General features: G+C 41.8%; 2 protein-coding genes, 1 long non-coding RNA gene and 1 pseudogene across 4 annotated transcripts; 1 reads left to right on the top strand and 3 right to left on the bottom strand.

Annotated features, from left to right (window-relative positions):
* Positions 1-3,623: 3,623 nt before the first annotated feature.
* On the top strand, positions 3,624-5,050 carry LOC311022433. The gene is made up of 3 exons (XR_014598111.1): positions 3,624-4,320; positions 4,485-4,544; positions 4,575-5,050. It is a non-coding gene; the product is annotated as an uncharacterized lncRNA (long non-coding RNA).
* Positions 5,051-6,244: 1,194 nt separating this feature from the next.
* LOC311022349 (nuclear factor 7, ovary-like) lies at positions 6,245-8,014 on the bottom strand. Its single transcript, XM_084023542.1, has 2 exons — positions 7,895-8,014; positions 6,245-7,742 (listed from the first exon to the last, which is right to left on the bottom strand). The coding sequence occupies exon 2, from the start codon at positions 7,724-7,726 to the stop codon at positions 6,275-6,277; it is 1,452 nt and encodes a 483-aa protein (XP_083879668.1). The 5' UTR covers positions 7,727-7,742; positions 7,895-8,014; the 3' UTR covers positions 6,245-6,274.
* A 2,697-nt stretch (positions 8,015-10,711) lies between these two features.
* On the bottom strand, positions 10,712-13,044 carry LOC311022335 (E3 ubiquitin-protein ligase TRIM39-like; annotated as a pseudogene). Its single transcript, XR_014599414.1, has 2 exons — positions 12,994-13,044; positions 10,712-12,841 (listed from the first exon to the last, which is right to left on the bottom strand). The product of XR_014599414.1 is annotated as an E3 ubiquitin-protein ligase TRIM39-like (transcript).
* A 2,617-nt stretch (positions 13,045-15,661) lies between these two features.
* LOC311022324 (nuclear factor 7, ovary-like) lies at positions 15,662-18,061 on the bottom strand. Its single transcript, XM_084023510.1, has 2 exons — positions 17,987-18,061; positions 15,662-17,834 (listed from the first exon to the last, which is right to left on the bottom strand). Exon 2 carries the CDS (start codon positions 17,825-17,827, stop codon positions 16,196-16,198), a length of 1,632 nt encoding a protein of 543 aa, XP_083879636.1. The 5' UTR covers positions 17,828-17,834; positions 17,987-18,061; the 3' UTR covers positions 15,662-16,195.
* Between the last annotated feature and the right edge of the window lie 677 nt (positions 18,062-18,738).

Below are 18,738 nucleotides of genomic sequence, written 5' to 3'. Positions count from 1 at the left end.
GCTAGAATCTGGTGCGTCTCACGTCTGTGCACAGCAGGATGGAGTCGGGCCGTTTGTGTTTGATGACGTGTAAAAACACAAGTTCAGGTTTGATTGTGCCGCTGAACTTTGGATGCTGCTGAAGTGAAGTCATGCAGTTGAACCGGATCTTTCAGGTCACATTGTTCAGTTCGCGTGAGAGTTGTAAATATTCAAAAACTGACAGAGTGCCCCTCGATCCGCCGGACTTGCCGATTGGGACTTTAAGTAAAAGTACCAATACAACAATGTCTCCTCCTTCACTACAAATACACACTGTCATTGAGTCTGCTTGGACATACAAGGTTTTATGTTGACAACCGATGAGATAAAATAAGAAACAACTCTCAACAGTTTGAGAGTAAAAAAGTGTTTGGTGTATTTAGTGAGAACATTAAGAGCATTTAACGTTTATTCTGTTTTAACCTGGTGTTTCTGCACAGTCGCAGATACAAATAAGACAAGACAATACTTAATTTATTGGTATTATACTATTTGTGTACTAATTTAAAGGTCCCATATCATGAAAAACACTTTTTCTCTGGTCTCTACACCTATAAAATGGTTCTCCCTGAGCCTACCATCTCCCAGCTACAGAAGAACAGAAGAGACAGTGGTTGCGTTTCATTTTTAATGACCGTGATCTCAATTCTAAGCAAAAAAATCGTGATTCACATTTTTTCCAGAATCGTCCAGCCCTAATGCACACACAGGTAAGAAGAGACATTGTGCTATTTTTAGTCGCTTACCTCAGTGTGTGTGTGTGTGTGTGTGTGTGTGTGTGTGTGTGTGTGTGTGTGTGTGTGTGTGTGTGTGTGTGTTATTTAACAATGAGTTTTATCAGCTTTTGCAGCAGTTTATGATTCAATGCTGAGATCATTTCAGACTTCATCATTTTCCAAAAGCCTTTTGTCTGAACTGTAGACTTAATAATAATAATAATAATAATAATAATAATAATAATAATAATAATAATACATACATTTTATATAGCAATTTCCCGGGTGCTCAAAGACGCTTTACACAGGAAGAACCCATTTGCGGACATCAGTTTTACCCATCACCGTCTTGGATTTTAGCCGTCGCCATCATTGGTTTTTATCAACCAGTGACCATATTTGGACTGTGGAGGAGCGACGGGTGGATCTGATGAACATAAGTGGGAGAGTGACAAGCCCCCTCGACCACCGAGCTCCTTCCCCTCGACTCTGTGCCCTTTGAAATCCCTTAGATCACGCCACCTTTGAAACGCGGGTCCGATGTTGACTCTGGTTTTATCACGGGCACCGTCACAATCTTTCTTGTTTTCCATCTGTGTTTTCTTTTCCTTGGTTGTTTTGGACCTCCTCGTTTCGGTTTTTAACCGAGGAATTGGAAGCTTGTTGTTACTTCCCTCCGCCTCCCCCCTGTGATAGTGGTACGACCCGAGGGGGGAGGGGCTCTGTGTGTGCAGGAACACAGCACTGCATTCTGAGTGGACAGGATGATCCGGGCGCTGTCGGATCTTTGCAAAAGAAACAACAGGCTCCATGTGCACGTAGAGGCGTGCTGTTTTTTCTAAAACCGGATGATTTATGTTGTTCTATCACAGCGTTGTGTCCGCTTCAGTGAATATGATCAAAAAAATGTTGCAGACTGTGACTTTAAGAAGAGGATCTACTCAACTAGATGACGTCACATAATAAAAAAACATTAGCCATTCCTTTCTTTGCAAATGTAAAGTTTCCCCATCCCAATTTTGAGAAAGCAAAAAGAATGTGAAACCAATAAGAGTGGTCTGATGACGTTAACACATAGCTGTAAAGTTGACCTTCAATGAGAAAACTAACTTTGTTAGCAGCTTCACACCAGAATCCAGATGGATCCAGATCCAGTAAGCTTGTCACTCTCCCACTTATGTTCATCAGATCCACCCGTCGCTCCTCCACAGTCCAAATATGGTCACTGGTTGATAAAAATCAATGATGGCGACGGCTAAAATCCAAGACGGTGATGGGTAAAACTGATGTCCGCAAATGGGTTCTTCCTGTGTAAAGCATCTTTGAGCACCCGGGAAATTGCTATATAAAATGTATGTATTATTATTATTATTATTATTATTATTAAGTCTACAGTTCAGACAAAAGGCTGTTGGAAAATGATGAAGTCTGAAATGATCTCAGCATTGAATCATAAACTGCTGCAAAAGCTGATAAAACTCATTGTTAAATAACACACACACACACACACACACACACACTGAGGTAAGCGACTAAAAATAGCACAATGTCTCTTCTTACCTGTGTGTGCATTAGGGCTGCACGATTCTGGAAAAAATGTGAATCACGATTTTTTTGCTTAGAATTGAGATCACGATTCTCTTGCACGATTTTTTTCCACAAAATGTTTATTGCACTGATGAACTTTGACAAAACATAAAAAACGTTTGTTGCTTTGGCAGAGGCATAGTAGTAGTTCTATCATTGGAAGATAAGTAATTTTTACAAAAGTTAAAAAAAAAAAATTCTCGGTGGCGAGTCGAGCCCGGCGCAATGAACGGGACGTGGAGAAACACCGCTGCCTGTGGACACGTACCTTCTCTCTTTCCAAACACTCAACTGCAGGCGGCTTCCTCCACTGAATCACGTGTTGTAAAGAAGCTTTACCATAGGTTGAGGGAGGAGGCAGCGGCAGTGCTGCGTTTGGGGGCGCTTCAAAAATGTGGCGCTTTGTGATGCAGCTCGAGATATAAAATGCTTCAGAATCGCTGTGTGTAGAAATGAGATCACGTGTATGTGTGAATCGAGATCGCGATTTTTTAACGATTTTTTGTGCAGCCCTAGTGTGCATGTGTTTATTTGTGAACACGTGTTCTTATAAAAAACCAGCCAGGTGTGTGCCGCCCAATGAGAAAACAACCTCCTGATGACATCACAGTGATGCAGAACCAAGGAAAACACTTGACACATATTTAGTATTTTTTTTATTTCTAAGTATTTTATTTGCACAACTGCAGCAAAGTAATTCCAACCTACACAACTATAAACAGCTTCTGTTTAACATTTATTTTTGTATTTTCAAACAAAACAAATAATGTACAACTTGTATGTATTTTACATAAAAATGCATATTTAATTGTTTCATACAGTAGCCTATATATTTTTCTTTCTATGCATTTAAAGAGGAATAAACAGAGGATTGTGTCTGAAAACCAAATATTCCAACTTTGTTTTATATATCATCCTCATCCTCCACCGGTAATATCTAAATAGGGAGTTTAGTGCCATTGCTAATATATGACACAATGATCTTCAACCATTATACACCACTAGTGATACTTAAGACACTTAACCAAAAACATAAACTGTTATATTTTAATTAACTTTCTATGCAAATGCTATAATATATACACTACTGAACTGCTTTCAATGAGATTAAAAGACAACGAGAATGAGACATATTTAGTTTTTTTATCACCAGCATCGCAAAAAATATGAACACATAATTAGTATAATGAATTCTATTTCACTTCCCCTGTGATTTTTTCAATTGTAGTCAAACGCAATCCAGATTACATTGCATTACATTCTCTTTAAGTAGTTTAATGCTGTGTGTGCTTAACACTGTAACAAATTGCTGTAAGAAAACAGCCAAATTGTGACAGTACCATACTGTTTCCCATTAAAAAGGTATTATACTGTAGAAAACAATGCATTCTGGGCAATATTTGTAGGTAGCTTGCCGTTTCCCATAAAATACTGTAATATACCGTAAACACCATTGCATTCTGGGAGTGATGTTAGAATCAACAGCAGAGAGGCCGCGCAAATACGGAACATTACTGTATTTCTAGAGGAGACACGCTACAACACCTGGGAACACGTTGGAGTCATTAAGCCAACTCTGGTCTTTCCTTTCATCGAACATCCATTTTAATCCTGCATTTCATGAGCAAATCACAGGGTAAGTTGAACTATATTTTATTTGTTTGATGATGTTTGCTTGCTATCATACTATTATTTTATTTTAGTTAAACTGTGATTAATCAGTATATGGCCATCTTAACTTGCCATGAGGTAACTGGACAGCCTTTCTTAGACTCATGGACACACTGTACATGTAAAAAAGTTAAATTACAAAGATAAAAAGGTTGGTAAAAATAAAACCAGAAGTTGAAAAAATGTGAAAAAACTCCATTACAGTAGTTCTTACGAAACTGTTCTCACTACGATTATATTGTCTGTGCCCTACAGTTGTCTGCCACAGTTGATGACGTCGAGAAGACCCTCACCTTACCACTGACTCCTCGTCTAATCCTCCTCTGTATGTATTCAGTTAATGGACATACTGTATATTTCATATCAGATGAGCTTTAAGTTGATAAGTTAGTTCTCTGTATCGCAACAAAGCATGAATGTTCTTCCAAGTAGAGATATTTATCCAGGATTTTCAATCAATACTGATATCACTTGTATTTCACGTTTCAGGTGGGACAGAGCGTGTGAATACTGGACGCTGGATGATCAGCCTTGAAGGTCATGTCCTGTGTGAGGGCATCCAGCCCACCTTTGTGACAGGGCCTTCTGTTTTCCCTGTACTATATCTTCAACCTGCAGTACCAAGAGGAGGCTGCCTGCACTCTTAAGTTAATTTAAAGGTAAGACTTGTGTTACCTAACAGACCTTTTTCAAAGCAATCATTCTGACATGAAATTGTGAGTGAACACTCTTTTAGAGTTGTCTTTGGTCAAAGGTATTTTGATTTGATTATGTCCATATCACCCAGTCCTCTTTATATAGTAGCAGACATTATTGCTATCCCTCTAATCTCAGACTACTGTGTTTTCAGGCGCTTCATCGGGATCAACCCGGACAGAGGGTCCAAGGCCAGCCGGGGAAAGATTATCTCCAAGACAACAGGAAAAGTTGTCCAGAAGAAGTTGGTCACAGTCAATCCCCATGTGTCCACACTTCTGAAGAATCTAATGGACTTTCAGTGAAATTTTGTATAAGTCGGTGAGTGAGTCATCGTCGCAGTCACTGTTTTGGCCCATTTTTTGTTTACAATTATGTATGTGTTCTCGTTCCATTGACTAAATATGTTATATTGCACTTAAAAAACTTGGATATTTATATTGTTGAACGCTGCAGAAAAACGTGTGTGCAGCTACAGTAAACAAGCAGGGATTATACTGTATGTTCACTTGTCCCAGGACATGCTGTCGTATAATATACATGTTCTGTTTTGCCTTTTGATGCAATTGTCTATAGAACAGACAGCAAAATCTTGGTTCTTCTTAGAGATCTTGGATCTCAGTTATACTTTGAGGACTCAGAGCCTTCCGTTTGTTTTTTATTCTTTATTTGTATTCTATATTTTATTATTATGTTTAGTTTTAGCACAACTCAGAGTTTCAATGCAAGCACTTTAAATAACTTAACTGAAAATCAGTGTTCCATTGCAGATAGTTTTGTATGTATTATGTATTTAACCTTGACCTTGAGAGCAACAAGCCGATTCAGCTCCATTGTACATAGGTACATACATAGGTATTGCTGTGATCATTTTAAAATAAAGGTTATAAAACTTATATTTTCTAAGTCTCTTCTTGTACACATTTTTAATGGCTGTATTTTAATTAACTAACTCATTCAGTATACAGTATATTAAAATTGTAATTACAGTGAAGACAGCACTTAATTCATAGTAATTGGCTTTCAGACAGTAATATGCTCTATTTACAAAAAAAACCTAGCACTGTTATACTGTGAATTCATACAGCACTATAGTGTTTTAGTCTACTGTAAAAATCAAGGAAATAAAGGATTGAACTGTAATTCAGTATATGGTTTTATCACAGTGACATACTGTGAAGTAGATAACAGTAAGGGAACTGTAAAATTAACAGTAGAATGCTGGCAACCCTGCTGCCAGTATGTTACTGTCAAATCAAGGGGATACAGCATTGTACTGTAATTCAGTATGTGGTTTTTATCACAGTAACATACTGTAAAGTAGATACAGTAGAAAATAACAGTAGAATGCTGGCAAACCTGCTGCCAGTATTTTACTGTTAATTTAAAAGACAATCGTTTACAGTGTTGTATTGATCCTGATCGCCATCCTCCTCCTCATAATCAACCTCATCCTCCTCATGACCAACCTCATCATCCTCATCACCAACCTCATCCTCCTCCTCATCTTCCTCCTCCTCAACCTCTTCCTCATCATCAACCTCATCCTCATCATCATCAACCTCATCCTCCTCATCACCAACCTAATCCTCATCATTCTCTTCCTCATCATCATCATCTTCCTCCTCCTCCTCCTCATCCTCAACCTTATCCTCATCCTCATCCTCATCCTCCTCTGGTAATATCTTAATAGGGAGTTTATCGCTATTGCTAATGTACGGAAACAGCCTCCCTGTGTATGTGCCTTCAAATATGTAAATTTGTGTGTTGGTTTCAACATCAGTAAAAGTCAGTTCTTCTCTTTCGCAGTCCAGCTCAACTCTGATAATCTCCGGCTTGTTCCACAACGAGAGGGCGATTGGTTTTGCTGATGGGCGGAAGGCTTTATATTGACCATTAGCGAGGCCTATTCTCCACATTTTAGACCAGGTAATCCCTTTCCTCTTGACAGACTCTCTTGCCACACCCAGAAACCAGGCAGCACTGTGTCCGACCTCGACGTCCCAGCTGTGAGACCCTGAGTTGAAGCCCTCAGAGCCCAGGACGGGGTTAAATGCATCAAACCTCTCTGGGTTTTCAGGAAGTTTTTGTCTCTCTCCACGTCTCACGCTGGTCAGATCTTCAGACAGGATGAGTTCTGGATGAGCAGAGTTTGGATCCAGAATCACAGGAGTGTAGCAGACCATCTCCTTCATCTTAGTCCAGATGTTGAAGGTCAGGTTACCCAGGTGTTTGGCCTGGTCTATCAGAGCTCCCAAGACCAGCTGTGGATCCTCCAGTAGGGACTGCTGCTGGAATCGTTCCACTGCAGCCTTGTAGTTCTGCAGGAATGAGACGTCTTCAGCTATCAGCTCCTCCTCTGTTGCTCTAATTGTGTCTGAAAGAGCTGCTATCTCTCTGCTCAGAGACTTTGTCTTCTCCTTCATCATCTGACTCTTCTGCTCCTCTTCCTCCCTCAGAGCAGAGATCCTGGCCTCCTCTTCCTCTTCCAGAAACCGGTGGAGCTTCTTAAACTGCTGCTTAATCTGCCTCTCTGTCTGCTGGGCCTGGACCTTAATGTGTTCTGCTGTTTGATCACAGTTTCTTTTAACTTGTTCAAAGAGCTTCAGTTTCTCCTTTAAGGGCTTCAGGGACTTCTGGAGCTCCATTTTGTGATCCCTTACAGCTTCATCGATGGGTCTGAATCTGTGGTTGTTGTGTGTTTTTGAGTCTCTGCAGACGACACAAACCGGCTGCTGATGGTCCAGACAGAAGAGTCTGAGTTTCTCCGAGTGCAGACTGCAGAGAGGCTCTGAATCTTTCCGGTCTCTCGTCAGTAAGAAGGACTCACACAGGTTCCTTAAAGCCAGGTTTTTAAGTAGTTGACTCCTCGATGACTTCCTCTTGCATACCGGACACTCCTGTATTTGTTTCCCAGTCCACCACTTATTCACGCAGTCTCTACAGAAGCTGTGGCTACACGTCAGGACAACAGGATCTCTGAAGATGTCCTTGCAGATGGGACAGCAGAAACCCTCCTCTGATATCGAAGCCATTGAGTTCCTAAAAATGCTGAAAACAAAGCAGGAAGACAGCACACTGCAAATCAGTCAGTGGTGCTTTACGTACATCAACTACAAATTCAGCTCGTCTCCAGCACTTTGGCTCTATGCCTGTCATATGAAATGTGCTATTCAAATAAACGTTGATGGTGGTAAACTTACATTCAGTGTGTGAAGTCAGCGGCAGGTTGAAGAAGCAGGGCTCCAGCTTTCCCTCCTAGTTCTCTCTCGAGGTTATGAGTTTGCAAGGAAGTTGAATCTCTCTCTCCATCTGTGCTTCGCTTTCCCCAGAAATGACATGCTGTGTTGCGTTTTATGAGGGGTGGGACTTTGTTTGGGTGTTTCTTTCGAACTCATCTCAACTGCGATAGACCAGGGATTTATCTTCCTAACACAGCTTCAGACTCCTCCTGTAACGTGTAATCACAAGCTACAAGAAATTAATCTTTGTTGCATTCATGTTTCTCCGTTCATTTCCAGTGTGCGACTACAAATCAATAAGCGTCAAATAGTTTTTTTATGCAGTTTCGATAGCTGCTACAGTTCTATTAATGATCAATATCTCTTAGTGACCTAATAACAAGTTGGTTGCCCCATGGAGGCTAGAATCTGGTGCATCTCACGTCTGTGCACTGCAGGATGGAGTGGGGCCGTTTGTGTTTGATGACGTGTAAAAACACAAGTTCAGGTTTGATTGTGCCGCTGAACTTTGGATGCTGCTGAAGTGAAGTCATGCAGTTGAACCGGATCTTTCAGGTCACATTGTTCAGTTCGCTCTTCCACTGGCACTAAGAGAGCTGCACCCCTTTAATATAAATGGGCCTGGTTGAGAATCTGCACAGACTGATCATGGAATCCTTGAGAAGATGTAAAATGAATATTGTTGTCAGTGTACGTTATATTTGCAAGTGATGAACTCGGATTTGCATGTCCAGATATCACCAAGCTGTGCGCATGGGTTGCTGTGGTAACAATGAAGGCATCGGTAACCAATGAGGTTTCTAACGAGAGAGCAATTCACCCTGCGAAACAATAGCGCTAAGATGCGATGTAGAACTCCTCCAGTCAAACTCAGCGACGTAGACGGCTGACAATTTATGTTTGCGTCTGTCCACAGACTGTTCCTCCTCTGTTGTCCTCCATAGAGCTCTGACAGTAGCAGAATGGATTCTGTTCAGCACTTCCACACTTTTAAGTTTCACAAATAGTATAATACCAATAAATTAAGCATTGTCTTGTCTTATTTGTATCTGCGACTGTGCAGAAACACCAGGTTAAAAGAGAATTAACGTTAAATGCTCTTAATGTTCTCACTAAATACACCAAACACATTTTTACTCTCAAACTGTTGAGAGTTGTTTCTTATTTTATCTCATCGGTTGTCAACATAAAACCTTGTATGTCCAAGCAGACTCAATGACAGTGTGTATTTGTAGTGAAGGAGGAGACATTGTTGTATTGGTACTTTTACTTAAAGTCCCAATCGCCAAGTCCGGCAGATCGAGGGCACTCTGTCAGTTTTTGAATATTTACAACTCTCACGTTCTTCCCCCACGACCACCGAGCTCCTTCCCCTCGACTCCGTGCCCTTTGAAATCCCTTAGATCCCGCCACCTTTGAAACGCGGGTCCGATATTGACTCTGGTTTAATCACGGGCACCGTCACAATCTTTCTTGTTTTCCTTCTTTTCCATCGGTGTTTTCTTTTCCTTGGTTGTTTTGGACCTCCTCGTTTCGGTTTTCAACCGAGGAATTGGAAGCTTGTTGCTACTTCCCTCCGCCTCCCCCCTGTGATAGTGGTACGACCCGAGGGGGGAGGGGCTCTGTGTGTGCAGGAACACAGCCCTGCATTCTGAGTGGACAGGATGATCCGGGCGCTGTCGGATCTTTGCAAAACAAACAGGCTCCACGTGCACGTAGAGGCGCACTTTTTTTTTCTAAAACCGGATGATTTATGTTGTTCTATCACAGCGTAGTGTCCGCTTCAGTGAATATGATCAAAAAAATTTTGCCGACTGTGACTTTAAGAAGAGGATCTACTCAACTAGATGACGTCACATAATAAAAAAACATTAGCCATTCCTTTCTTTGCAAATGTAAAGTTTCCCCATCCCAATTTTGAGAAAGCAAAAAAAATGTGAAACCAATAAGAGTGGTCTGATGACGTTAACGCATAGCTGTAAAGTTGACCTTCAATTAGAAAGCTAACTTTGTTAGCAGCTTCACACCAGAATCCAGATGGATCCAGATCCAGTAAGCTTGTCACTCTCCCACTTATGTTCATCAGATCCACCCGTCGCTCCTCCACAGTCCAAATATGGCAACAGGGAGACATGGCAAAGCACAGAGAATTGAGGAAGCGCCGTCATTGGGGCCATCCACGCTGGGAGGAGTCACAGACCGTCAGATCCACCCGTCGCTTCTCCACAGTCCAAATATGGTCACTGGTTGATAAAAATCAATGATGGCGACGGCTAAAATCCAAGACGGTGATGGGCAAAACTGAAGCCCGCAAATGGGTTCTTCCTGTAGAAAGCGTCTTTGAGCACCCGGGAAATTGCTATATAAAAATTATGTATTATTATTATTATTATTATTATTATTATTATTATTATTATTATTATTATTAAAAAGTCTACAGTTCAGACAAAAGGCTGTTGGAAAATTATGAAGTCTGAAATGATCTCAGCATTGAATCATAAACTGCTGCAAAAGCTGATAAAAGTCATTGTTAAATAACACACACACACACACACACACACTGAGGTAAGCGACTAAAATAGCACAATGTCTCTTCTTACCTGTGTGTGCGTGTGTTTATTTGTGAACACGTGTTCTTATAAAACCAGCCAGGTGTGTGCCGCCCAATGAGAAAACAACCTCCTGATGACATCACAGTGATGCAGAACCAAGGAAAACACTTGACACATATTTAGTTTTTTTTTATTTCTAAGTATTTTATTTTCACAACTGCAGCAAAGTAATTCCAACCTACACAACTATAAACAGCTTCTGTTTAACATTTATTTTTGTATTTTCAAACAAAACAAATAATGTACAACTTGTATGTATTTTACATAAAAATGCATATTTAATTGTTTCATACAGTAGCCTATATATTTTTCTTTCTATGCAGTTAAATAGGAATAAACAGAGGATTGTGTCTGAAAACCAAATATTCCAACTTTGTTTTATATATCATCCTCATCCTCCACCGGTAATATCTAAATAGGGAGTTTAGTGCCATTGCTAATGTATGACACAATGATCTTCAACCATTATACACCACTCGTGATACTTAGAAGACACTTAACCAAAAACATAAACTGTTATATTTTAATTAACTTTCTATGCAAATACTATAATATATACACTACTGAACTGCTTTCAATGAGATTTAAAGACAATGAGAATGGGACATCTTATGTTAGTTATGTTAGTTATTTTTTCACCAGCATCGCAAAAAATATGAACACATAATTAGTATAATGAACTCTATTTCACTTCCCCTGTGATTTTTTCAATTAGAGTCAAACGCAATCTCGTTGAGTAGTTGCAGTTGATCCAGATCGCCATCCTCTTCCTCATCATCAACCTCATCCTCCTCATCCTCTTCCTCACCATCATCTTCCTCCTCCTCAACCTCTTCCTCATCATCAACCTCATCCTCCTCATCATCTTCCTCATCATCCTCTTCCTCATCATCATCTTCCTCATCCTCATCCTCCTCCTCCTCTGGTAATATCTTAATAGGGAGTTTATCGCTATTGCTAATGTACGGAAACAGCCTCCCTGTGAATGTGCTTTTGAATTTGTAAATGTGTGTGTCGGTTTCAACATTGGTAAAAGTCAGTTTTTCTCTTTCGCAGTCCAGGTCAACTCTGATAATCTCCGGCTTCTTCCTCAACGAGAGGGCGATTGGTTTGGCTGATGGGCGGAAGGCTTTATATTGACCATTAGCGAGGCCTATTCTCCACATTTTAGACCAGGTAATCCCTTTCCTCTTGACAGACTTTCCTGCCACACCCAGAAACCAGGCAGCACTGTGTCCGACCTCGACGTCCCAGCTGTGAAACCCTGAGTTGAAGCCCTCAGAGCCCAGGACGGGGTTAAAGGCATCAAACCTCTCTGGGTTTTCAGGAAGTTTTTGTCTTTCTCCACGTCTCACGCTGGTCAGATCTTCAGACAGGATGAGTTCTGGATGAGCAGAGTTTGGATCCAGAATCACAGGAGTGTAGCAGACCATCTCCTTCATCTTAGTCCAGATGTTGAAGGTCAGGTTACCCAGGTGTTTGGCCTGGTCTATCAGAGCTCCCAAGACCAGCTGTGGATCCTCCAGTAGGGACTGCTGCTGGAATCGTTCCACTGCAGCCTTGTAGTTCTGCAGGAATGAGACGTCTTCAGCTATCAGCTACTCCTCTGTGGCTCTAATTGTGTCTGAAAGAGCTGCTATCTCTCTGCTCAGAGACTTTGTCTTCTCCTTCATCATCTGACTCTTCTGCTCCTCTTCCTCCCTCAGAGCAGCGATCCTGGCCTCCTCTTCCTCTTCCAGAAACCGGTGGAGCTTCTTAAACTGCTGCTTAATCTGCCTCTCTGTCTGCTGGGCCTGGACCTTAATGTGTTCTGCTGTTCGATCACAGTTTCTTTTAACTTGTTCAAAGAGCTTCAGTTTCTCCTTTAAGGGCTTCAGGGACTTCTGGAGCTCCATTTTGTGATCCCTTACAGCTTCATCGATGGGTCTGAATCTGTGGTTGTTGTGTGTTTTTGAGTCTCTGCAGACGACACAAACCGGCTGCTGATGGTCCAGACAGAAGAGTCTGAGTTTCTCCGAGTGCAGACTGCAGAGAGGCTCTGAATCTTTCCGGTCTCTCGTCAGTAAGAAGGACTCACACCTTCCTTAAAGCCAGGTTTTTAAGTAGTTGACTCCTCGATGACTTCCTCTTGCATACCGGACACTCCTGTATTTGTTTCCCAGTCCACCACTTATTCAGACAGTCTCTACAGAAGCTGTGGCTACACGTCAGGACAACAGGATCTCTGAAGATGTCCTTGCAGATGGGACAGCAGAAACCCTCCTCTGATATCGAAGCCATTGATTTCCTAAAAATGCTGAAAACAAAGCAGGAAGACAGCACATTGCAAATCAGTCAGTGGTGCTTTACGTACATCAACTACAAATTCATCTCGTCTCCAGCACTTTGGCTCTATGCCTGTCATATGAAATGTGCTATTCAAATAAACGTTGATGGTGGTAAACTTACATTCAGTGTGTGAAGTCAGCGGCAGGTTGAAGAAGCAGGGCTCCAGCTTTCCCTCCTAGTTCTCTCTCGAGGTTATGAGTTTGCAAGGAAGTTGAATCTCTCTCTCCGTCTGTGTTTCGCTTTCCCCAGAAATGACATGCTGTGTTGCGTTTTATGAGGGGTGGGACTTTGTTTGGGTGTTTCTTTCGAACTCATCTTAACTGCGATAGACCAGGGATTTATCTTCCTAACACAGCTTCAGACTCCTCCTGTAACGTGTAATCACAAGCTACAAGAAATTAATCTTTGTTGCATTCATGTTTCTCCGTTCATTTCCAGTGTGCGACTACAAATCAATAAGCGTCAAATAGTTTTTTTATGCAGTTTCGATAGCTGCTACAGTTCTATTCATGATCAATATCTCTTAGTGACCTAATAACAAGTTGGTTGCCCCATGGAGGCTAGAATCTGGTGCATCTCACGTCTGTGCACAGCAGGATGGAGTGGGGCCGTTTGTGTTTGATGACGTGTAAAAACACAAGTTCAGGTTTGATTGTGCTGCTGAACTTTGGATGCTGCTGAAGTGAAGTCATGCAGTTGAACCGGATCTTTCAGGTCACATTGTTCAGTTCGCTCTTCCACTGGCACTAATAGAGCTGCACCCCTTTAATATAAATGGGCCTGGTTGAGAATCTGCACAGACTGATCATGGAATCCTTGAGAAGATGTAAAATGAATATTGTTGTCAGTGTACGTTATATTTGCAAGTGACAGGCTCGGATTTGCATGTCCAGATATCACCAAGCTGTGCGCATGGGTTGCTGTGGTAACAATGAAGGCATCAGTAACCAATGCGGTTTCTAACGAGAGAGCAATTCACCCTGCGAAACAATAGCGCTGAGACGCGATGCAAAACTCCTCCAGTCAAACTCAGGGACGTAGACGGCTGACAATTTATGTTTGCGTCTGTCCACGGACTGTTCCTCCTCTGTTGTCCTCCATAGCGCTCTGACAGTAGCAGAATGGATTCTGTTCAGCACTTCCACACTTTTAAGTTTCACAAATAGTATAATACCAATAAATTAAGCATTGTCTTGTCTTATTTGTATCTGTGACTGTGCAGAAACACCAGGTTAAAACAGAATTAACGTTAAATGCTCTTAATGTTCTCACTAAATACACCAAACACTTTTTTACTCTCAAACTGTTGAGAGTTGTTTCTTATTTTATCTCATCGGTTGTCAACATAAAACCTTGTATGTCCAAGCAGACTCAATGACAGTGTGTATTTGTAGTGAAGGAGGAGACATTGTTGTATTGGTACTTTTACTTAAAGTCCCAATCGCCAAGTCCGGCAGATCGAGGGCACTCTGTCAGTTTTTGAATATTTAGAACTCTCACGCTCCTCCCCCTCGACCACCAAGCTCCTTCCCCTCGACTCCGTGCCCTTTGAAATCCCTTAGATCACGCCACCTTTGAAACGCGGGTCCGATGTTGACTCTGGTTTAATCACGGGCACCGTCACAATCTTTCTTGTTTTCCTTCTTTTCCATCTGTGTTTTCTTTTCCTTGGTTGTTTTGGACCTCCTCGTTTCGGTTTTTAACCGAGATATTCGAAGCTTGTTGCTACTTCCCTCCGCCTCCCCCCTGTGATAGTGGTACGGCCCGAGGGGGGAGGGGCTCTGTGTGTGCAGGAACACAGCCCTGCATTCTGAGTGGGCAGGATGATCCGGGCGCTGTCGGATCTTTGCAAAACAAACAACAGGCTCCACGTGCACGTAGAGGCGCGCTTTTTTTTTCTAAAACCGGATGATTTATGTTGTTCTATCACAGCGTTGTGTCCGCTTCAGTGAATATGATCAATAAAATGTTGCCGACTGTGACTTTAAGAAGAGGATCTGCTCAACTAGATGACGTCACATAATAAAAAAACATTAGCCATTCCTTTCTTTGCAAATGTAAAGTTTCCCCATCCCAATTTTGAGAAAGCAAAAAGAATGTGAAACCAATAAGAGTGGTCTGATGACGTTAACACATAGCTGTAAAGTTGACATTCAATTAGAAAGCTAACTTTGTTAGCAGCTTCACACCAGAATCCAGATGGATCCAGATCCAGTAAGCTTGTCACTCTCCCACTTATGTTCATCAGATCCACCCGTCGCTTCTCCACAGTCCAAATATGGTCGCTGGTTGATAAAAATCAATGATGGCGACGGCTAAAATCCAAGATGGTGATGGGCAAAACTTAAGTCCGCAAATGGGTTCTTCCTGTAGAAAGCGTCTTTGAGCACCCGGGAAATTGCTATATAAAATGTATGTATTATTATTATTATTATTATTATTATTATAAAGTCTACAGTTCAGACAAAAGGCTGTTGGAAAATGATGAAGTCTGAAATGATCTCAGCATTGAATCATAAACTGCTGCAAAAGCTGATAAAAGTAATTGTTAAATAACACACACACACACACACACTGAGGTAAGCGACTAAAAATAGCACAATGTCTCTTCTTACCTGTGTGTGCGTGTGTTTATTTGTGAACACGTGTTCTTATAAAACCAGCCAAGTGTGTGCCGCCCAATGAGAAAACAACCTCCTGGTGACATCACAGTGATGCAGAACCAAGGAAAACACTTGACACATATTTAGTTTTTTTTATTTCTTAGTATTTTATTTGCACAACTGCGGCAAAGTAATTCCAACCTACACAACTATAAACAGCTTCTGTTTAACATTTATTTTTGTATTTTCAAACAAAACAAATAATGTACAACTTGTATGTATTTTACATAAAAATGCATATTTAATTGTTTCATACAGTAGCCTATATATTTTTCTTTCTATGCATTTAAAGAGGAATAAACAGAGGATTGTGTCTGAAAACCAAATATTCCAACTTTGTTTTATATATCATCCTCATCCTCCACCGGTAATATCTAAATAGGGAGTTTAGTGCCATTGCTAATGTATGACACATTGATCCTCAACCATTATACACCACTAGTGATACTTAGAAGACACTTAACCAAAAACACAAACCTCTTATATTTTAATTAACTTTCTATGCAAATACTATAATATATACACTACTGAACTGCTCTCAATGAGATTCAAAGACAACGAGAATGAGACATATTTAGTTATTTTATCACCAGCATCGCAAAAAAAATATGAACACATAATTAGTATAATGAATTCTATTTCACTTCCCCTGTGATTTTTCAATTGGAGACAAACGCAATCTCCTTGAGTAGTTGCAGTAGGTCCTCTTCCTCATCATCAACCTCATCCTCCTCATCATCCTCCTCATCACCAACCTCATCCTCCTCATCCTCTTCCTCATCATCATCTTCCTCCTCTTCAACCTCTTCCTCATCATCAACCTCATCCTCCTCCTCATCAACCTGATCCTCTTCCTCATCCTCCTCATCCTCATCCTCAACCTTATCCTTATCCTCAACCTGATCCTCATCCTCCTTCTCCTCTGGTAATATCTTAATAGGGAGTTTATCGCTATTGCTAATGTACGGAAACAGCCTCCCTGTGTATGTGCCTTCAAATATGTAAATTTCTGTGTCGGTTACAACATCAGTAAAAGTCAGTTGTTCACTTTCGCAGTCCAGCTCAACTCTGATAATCTCCGGCTTCTCCCTCAACGAGAGGGCGATTGGTTTGGCTGATGGGTGGAAGGCTTTATATTGACCATTAGCGAGGCCTATTTTCCACATTTTAGACCAGGTATTCTCTTTCCTCTTGACAGACTTTCTTGCCACACCCAGAAACCAGGAAGCACTGTGTCCGACCTCGACGTTCCAGCTGTGAAACCCTGAGTTGAAGCCCTCAGAGCCCAGGACGGTGTTAAAGGCATCAAACCTCTCTGGGTTTTCAGGAAGTTTTTGTCTCTCTCCACGTCTCACGCTGGTCAGATCTTCAGACAGGATGAGTTCTGGATGAGCAGAGTTTGGATCCAGAATCACAGGAGTGTAGCAGACCATCTCCTTCATCTTGGTCCATATGTTGAAGGTCAGGTTACCCAGGTGTTTGGCCTGGTCTATCAGAGCTCCCAAGACCAGCTGTGGATCCTCCAGTAGGGACTGCTGCTGGACTCGTTCCACTGCAGCCTTGGAGTTCTGCAGGAATGAGACGTCTTCAGCTCTCAGCTGCTCCTCTGTGGCTTTGATTGTGTCTGAAAGAGCTGCTATCTCTCTGCCCAGAGACTCTGTCTTCTCCTTCATCATCTGACTCTTCTGCTCCTCTTCCTCCCTCAGAGCAGAGATCCTGGCCTCCTCTTCCTCTTCCAGAAACTGGTGGAGCGTCTTTAACTGCTGCTTAATCTGCCTCTCTGTCTGCTGGGCCTGGACCTTAATGTGTTCTGCTGTTTGATCACAGTTTCTTTTAACTTTTTCAAAGAGCTTCAGTTTCTCCTTTAAGGGCTTCAGGGATTTCTGGAGCTCCTCTTTGTGATCCTCTACAGCTTCATCGATGGGTCTGAATCTGTGGTTGTTGTGTGTTTTTGAATCTCTGCAGACAACACAAACCGGCTGCTGATGGTCCAGACAGAAGAGTCTGAGTTTCTCCGAGTGCAGACTGCAGAGAGGCTCTGAATCTTTCCGGTCTCTCGTCAGTAAGAAGGACTCACACAGGTTCCTTAAAGCCAGGTTTTGAGGTAGTCGACTCCTCGATGACTTCCTCTTGCATACCGGACACTCCTGTATTTGTTTCCCAGTCCACCAGTTATTCAGACAGTCTCTACAGAAGCTGTGGCTACACATCAGGACAACAGGATCTCTGAAGATGTCGTGGCAGATGGGACAGCAGAAATCCTCCACTGATATCGAAGCCATTGAGTTCATAAAAATACTGAAAACAAAGCAGGAAGACGGCACACTGCAAATCAGTCAGTGGTGCTTTAAGTACATCAACTACAAATTCAGCTCGTCTCCAGCACTTTGGCTCTATGCCTGTCATATGAAATGTGCTATTCAAATAAACGTTGATGGTGGTAAACTTACATTCAGTGTGTGAAGTCAGCGGCAGGTTGAAGAAGCAGGGCACGAGGTTATGAGGAAGTTGAATCTCTCTCTCCGTCTGTGTTTCGCTTTCCCCAGAAATGACATGCTTAGTTTCATTTTTATGAGGGGCGGGACTTTGTTTGGGAGTTTCTTTCGAACTCAGCTCAACTGTGATAGACCAGGGATTTATCTTCCTAACACGGTGTGCAGCTTCAGACTCGTCCTGTAACGTGTAATCACAAGCTACATGAAATAAATCTTTGTTGACTACAAATCAATAAGCGTCAAATTGTTTTTTTTATGCAGTTTCGATAGCTGCTACAGTTCTATTAATGAGCAATAGCTCTCAGTGACCTAATAACAAGTTGGTTGCCCCATGGAGGCTAGAATCTGGTGCATCTCATGTCCGTGCACTGCAGCCGGAGTGCGGCCGTTTGTGTTTGATGACGTGTAAAAACACAAGTTCAGCTTGTGCCGCTGAACTTTGGATGCTGCTGAAGTGAAGTCATGCATTTGAACCGGATCTTTCAAAAGTTGCTCAAATGAGCTCTCCTGAGAACAGGCTGGTTCTGTGTCTGCACCTTTAAATGCTAATGAGCTCCGTCTGTCAACGCCTACCTGTAGAGAGACAGAGAGGATGCCGCTTATGCTAGCGGTAGCATGCGCCAATGTTTACGTGGATGTATCGCTATGACTCGCCTATGTGGCTCAGGTGAAGTTGCTGGTCCCGTATGGTTGGGACAGATCCTTTT

This window comes from Eutrigla gurnardus (assembly GCF_963514095.1).
Source record: "Eutrigla gurnardus genome assembly, chromosome: 2".
Lineage (NCBI taxonomy): Eukaryota > Metazoa > Chordata > Actinopteri > Perciformes > Triglidae > Eutrigla > Eutrigla gurnardus.
This window is presented reverse-complemented; position numbering and strand designations above follow the sequence as displayed.